Genomic DNA, 6,050 nt, shown 5'->3' with positions numbered 1-6,050 from the left:
TTTATATTTAAGAGACATTATTTTGTAATCTTTTAAACAACAATATTCAGCTTAGAATCCGGGATCCCAGCTGATCGACTGAGTCGTAGACACTAATTTGAAACAGACCAGAGTGTCCCCTGGTTTGAATGACACAGTCGGATTGTCAAGTGTGAGACCGCACTCGATGTTTACTTTTATCTCCGTCACTTCGTCTTTCAAGTGTCTCATTGACACCAATTTTCCTGCGAGAAAAGTATTCAGATGTTATTTAGACTTCCAGACTGTACTATGCAAGTATTACTTTGATGTTCACTGAGAAATCAAGAGAAGCGAAGAATAAACATGATATTTGATATAGTAGAAAGCGAGGTTGTTTGTCTTCCTTTGAGACTGTACAAATTTTATATATCAATCAAGGCTTCATGTAAATATTAGGTTGTCCGGCGATTAAACGCGCATATCGTTATATTGTACCAATTGTTTGATTAATAATATTCTTAATCATGAAACTTCAGTCTTTCTATGATTGTAACTAAATACGAAGTTAAACTCCCGATAACCTAATCTTATACTAGTATAATTTATTTACCTCTATAAATAACTTCTTTTCCCCTAACTAATTTATACAATGCTGATTTTTGAAGGACACCTTTTACGCACCGGGAACCTGCAACATTAACTTTCTTCTTTCCTTCAGTGATTTGGAACTGTTGCTGTACACTAGCTTCACCTTATTTAGACAAAAAAAAAAGTAATCGATGACATCGTCATTCGTGTAAAGGAATGATTAGTTCTTGATACACGTAAACAGTACCTAATACTTCTTCAACATCGATTTCAGGTAATTGTCTATTGATCTCATTTTTCACATCATCCACAAATTTATATATCACACGATACTGTCTAACTGATATTTGTTTTTCATCTGCTTCTTCTTTTAATTTACTAGGTATATCTACATTAAAACCACAGACAATGCCTGAAAATATAGAAACAGTACGAAATAATTGATCACAGTACTTTTCTGAAATAGTGCGAGACTTTTCTGAAACAAGCATATTACCATGAAATATATCAGCTAACTCTAAGTCAGTCTCGTTGATATTCCCAACGTTATGATGGACAACGTTTAATTTACACAAATTGTCCTCTTTATACGTATCAAGAATATCCAATATTGCTTCGACACTGCCCGCCACATCACCTTTAATCACAAGATTGACCGCAGGAACAGTTGTCTTCTTAGTGTCAGTAGTCGGTTGCATCATCTTGCTTTTAACTACCGGATGTAATCTTCCAAATTGTTTCTTCAGGTCCAGTATGGCTTTATATTGCTGTTACAAGAACCACGTAAAGCTGAGTTTTAGAAGTACCTAATTGTTGACTGAAATATGGACCAATTATAATGTTAAAATGTATTACCGCAAGATGTTCCGCATACTTTACGTCAGCCCCCTTTTGCTGCTCCTGAGCTAAAGATACATTGCGTTCAGCATTTCTATATTTTAGAACCATTTGTAGGATTTTCTCATTTTCCACTTGTAATATCTCATCCCCAACATTGGGCAGTTCTCTCCAACCAATAATTTGTACAGCCTCCGATGGTTTTGCTTCCAAAACTGGCTGACCAATTTCATTAAACATGGCTCTAACCTTGGCCCATGCTAATCCTGATACTGTTGGAGAAAAATAAGGCAACTAAAATTATGTCATCAAATCTTCCACGAAAGAGTACAACGTTAATTAATTTTTACCTAGCAAACACCCCTTCTTCAAAGTTCCACGCTTAATTAAAGCTGTTACTAATTTTCCACGACCTATGTGATTAGTACATTCAATTGCGACACTTTCCACTAATCCAACAGGGTCTCCTTTCAAATTCATTATTTCGGCCTGTAAAGCTATGGCAGAAGTTAAATCTTCTAAATTGGTTCCCTTCAAAGCAGATATGTTAATGGACTGCACGTCGCCACCAAGATCCTCGACTACAATACCGTTCTCTGCGAGCATAGTTTGCGTTCGTTTCTGAAACAAAAACAGGCGAATATAATGTTTCCAAGTCTCAATTCGCCACATTTTTAACGTGCCTTTACATTAGCAATAAGTTACAATGTCAGCATTGGGTTTGTCGATTTTGTTGATCGCCACAATAATTGGAACATTCGCATCTCTTGCCATTTCTATACTCTGCAAGGTTTGTTCTTTAACTCCGTCATCGGCTGCCACTACTAATACTACAATGTCGGTTACGTGTGCACCTCTATATCGCATAGAGGAAAAGGCGGCATGGCCAGGAGTGTCTAAAAACGTTACTCGTTCTCCGGACTTTAACGTTACTAAAATCATAACAACGTTCAAAAATATGGCTCTTCATTGTAAATGTTAAAGCATATCCAGTTTCTAATGCTGTAAGTCATTAAACTATACGTAACTTTAATTGAAAATTCGAGAAACTCTATTAATGTAATTAATACTTTTAGGTGTTCTTTTTAATACTCACCATCAAAGGCACCTATATGCTGTGTAATTCCACCAAATTCTGTATCTACAACTGACGTATGGCGCAAGGAATCCAGCAGAGTAGTTTTTCCATGATCGACGTGTCCCATGATTGTTACCACTGGATGTCGTTTTACTAATACCGATTCATCGGGTGGAGGGCTAGACAGAATTAGATATTGTGGGAAAAGAATACATAATATTAGATTTACAAAAAAAACATTACATTTCCATTACCTTTTAGTGAGATCCACGTACGTTACCGGTTTCACTTTTACCGTATCTGGTTTTGCAACACGTTTAACTACACTACCTAGCTTTTTTACAATGTCATGTATTACGGTAAAATTTGACAAAACAGTCGTCGGTTCACAGACTGTGGTCACTCTTATGTCGAGAACACTAACAATATCGTTAACATCCCTTTTGGCAGAGGCTGCTAATTCTCCTACAGTCATATCCGTCCATACTTCTACCACAGGAAGAATATTCTTCTGTTTTGGAGTCTGAGTGAATACTTTTCCAATTTCTCCCTTTTTATATAATGCACCTAGTTGCTAAAAATAATTTATTATCTTGCACAAAGTTCAAATATAATTAATTACAAAGTATAAACTCTTTGTGCAAGCAGTGTAATGTGCTTGTAAATCGACAGCTAGTTTTAGCTGCTGGAACCGAAAAAATTGACAGAAACATAAGGTGGAAAGGATCTTACAGTATCATATGAACTATGTTAACTTTGATCTAATTTGGTACTTCCTCTGTTTCAATTCAATACCACTGGTTACTTAAACACAGTGGTAAGAATCACAATGCAAACACTAATAAAAGTTAATTAAAACACGCAGTTTTTTTGTCATCAGAAGAATTTCTGACATATACCAGTACTATTTTTTACAGTATTAAATTCCATTTGTCAACTGTTTATTTTACAAGAGCACTATATTGCTTCCACCAAGAATAGTTAAATACATTGATATTATACACGCTGCTTCTTAGATTCTCTTTTCTTAAAATATGTTGGAGTACGATGGTAACATTGGTGTTGTATATGTAACATATAGTAGGGCTGTAAAATATGGTTTGCAGTATGTTTACGCCGAATATCTGTCCATAGTTGCCTCAATGATCTGTAAAAAAAATTTATAAATCTTGACATCATTTATCAATAGACAGAAAAATTAAGCAGTGATGTTATTCATTAATTGTTCAAAAAATAAATCATTTTAAAGCAGAAAATGATTGAGAGATTTTGATCAAACTTCAATGTTAATGTCTACAATTACATTAATATTTACTTGTAAACTAGGTTATGTTTATTGTAAAATATAATCATTAAGTTTGCAATGAATTTACATGGAAACAAAGTTATTTAGATATCTGCAATTGACAGACTAAACAGCAAAAATCAATTTTGAAAACACTTATATGAAACTAACTTGAATTGTACATGTAACCTAACCATGGAAGCAGCCATATTTGCTACTTTGTCAATTGCAACAAAAAATGAACTGTAACTAGGGTTGAATCCCGGTATCGAAACAAAAGTAACGATACCTACTTGTATCGAATAATATTTTCCTAACCTTGACACCTAACATAAACGTTGTTTATGCATTAAGAGAGAATAAAATACAATACTCTGTACTTTATATATTTAAATATTTAATATAAAATATAAAACATATAAACATAAACGTATGTATAAACAATATACGATATACGTATTATAAGAATCCATGAGAAATAAATATGTATGTACATCATTTATACACGAGGTCTCTTACGTATCCCCGGGGGCTCCATGACCCCACGTTTTCAACAGACGGGGTCTCTGGCGCCTACACCGGGGGCTCCATGACCCCACACTTTCCCAACACGGGACTCCGGCGCCGCCTGTGGGGATTATGTGACCCCACGTCTGCAACACACGGGGTCTCTGACGCCGCCACCGGGGCTCCACGACCCCACGTTCTCACCCGACGGGGTTCCTATCGCCACCCACCGGGGGCTCCATGACCCCACGTTCTCAACAAACGGGGTCTCTGGCGCCACCTGTGGGGGGTTATGTAACCCCACCTACTCAACACACGGTGTCCTTGGCGCCTCCACCGGGGGCTCCATGACCCCACGTCTCGCCACACGGGGTCTCCGGCGTCACCTGTGGGGTTTATGTGACCCCACGTTCTTAACAGACGGGGTCTCTGGCTTACTACAAAAACTAACTACTGCCTACTAGAGATGGCGTGCAAAATCACTAACGGTGATTTATCACAGTGATCGCCGAATCACGATCACGATAGTGATTTAACTTCATTCACGATCGTGATTGCGATTTTTTTATCTTGAGTGAATTTGCTCACTGCAATCGTAAGTCATTAATCTTTAATCAGAAAAACGTATTCAATATGATTTTACGATGAATTACATTACTGTGTTTGTAAAAATCAGTAGAAAAAACAAGAAATTCTAAAAGAATGATTTGCTAGGTAACATGTAGATTATAATTTATAATCATTAATTTATTCATTATTCTTCATTGTTTCTAATTATTCTTTCACTTTATACGATATAACTCGAATTTTTGTTTTGATGTCGTTAATATAAAATATAAAATATACAGATTATGTGTCGCGTGTAAAGAACTGTTAGGTTTCTCCACCAATCAGAAACGATCACGAGAAATCACGAATCACTGTGAAAAATTACCGTGATTGAGAACGAACGTGATCGAATCACGAGTGATTCACAAGTAGCAGTTCACATCATCTCTAGTGAGAACGTGAGTTCACGGAGCCCCCGGTGGAGGCGCCATAGACCCTGCACGGTGAGAGCGTGGGGTCACGGAGGCCCCGGTGGAGGCGCCATTGATCACGTGGGGCGAGAGCGTGGGGTCACGGAGCCCCCAGTGGAGGCGCTAGAGACCCCGTGTGTGTGAGGAAATGAGGGCATAGAACCCCCGGAGCATGCACAATAATTTTGAAACGTGATCCCTTATCATTGTTGCTCGTACGAGTCTCGAGCTCGGTCTAATGTTGCTCGTGCAACTGTTGAAATCTAACTGACACTTGTGCGTGCTTCCGTGAGCAAATTATATAGTAACTCCAGCAACCATGGCAGTTTCTGCAGATACTACTACAGCCCAAGTTTAAAAGACGTAGGCAGTAGTTAGTTTCTGTAGAAACCTGTTGAACCAGACAACTATAATTAGTATAAGATTGTACACTGTTTATGCAGTTATATTTAAGACAACTCGATGAAATGAAGCTTATATTAACTGACGCATGTTTATAGGAATATACATATGTATACATATAAATTCTAATGATATAAAAGTTTGAAATACAATATGATACGGTACGGTATAATACGTCTATTCGAATCAATTTCTCCCTTGCGACTACAAGATCAGTGAGCTAATGCGGAGGCCAATGAAATATCACTGTAACACTTCAAAAAGTTTCAAAGTTCCATTTATATCATTGTCCTGTGAAAATTTTCATACTTCCAACAGCATTCATATACCAATCAAAGAATTTACAGAATAAGGAAAAGGAATCTAAAGTAAT

The 6,050-nt window shown here is 37.0% G+C and overlaps 1 protein-coding gene across 1 annotated transcript; it reads right to left on the bottom strand.

Moving 5' to 3' along the window:
- Positions 1 to 26: 26 nt before the first annotated feature.
- Positions 27 to 3,967, bottom strand: LOC107194550 (translation initiation factor IF-2, mitochondrial). Its single transcript, XM_015584191.1, has 11 exons — positions 3,921 to 3,967; positions 3,467 to 3,611; positions 2,719 to 3,038; positions 2,483 to 2,643; positions 2,092 to 2,318; positions 1,737 to 2,007; positions 1,405 to 1,658; positions 1,046 to 1,316; positions 797 to 961; positions 572 to 712; positions 27 to 224 (listed from the first exon to the last, which is right to left on the bottom strand). The coding sequence occupies exons 1-11, from the start codon at positions 3,956 to 3,958 to the stop codon at positions 52 to 54; spliced, it is 2,166 nt and encodes a 721-aa protein (XP_015439677.1). The 5' UTR covers positions 3,959 to 3,967; the 3' UTR covers positions 27 to 51.
- Between the last annotated feature and the right edge of the window lie 2,083 nt (positions 3,968 to 6,050).

The sequence above is a fragment of the Dufourea novaeangliae genome, unplaced genomic scaffold (genome assembly GCF_001272555.1).
Source record: "Dufourea novaeangliae isolate 0120121106 unplaced genomic scaffold, ASM127255v1 scaffold8, whole genome shotgun sequence".
In the NCBI taxonomy this organism is placed as follows: Eukaryota; Metazoa; Arthropoda; class Insecta; order Hymenoptera; family Halictidae; genus Dufourea; species Dufourea novaeangliae.
The sequence above is the reverse complement of the archived record's forward strand: the minus strand, read 5'-3'. Positions and strand labels throughout refer to the sequence as shown.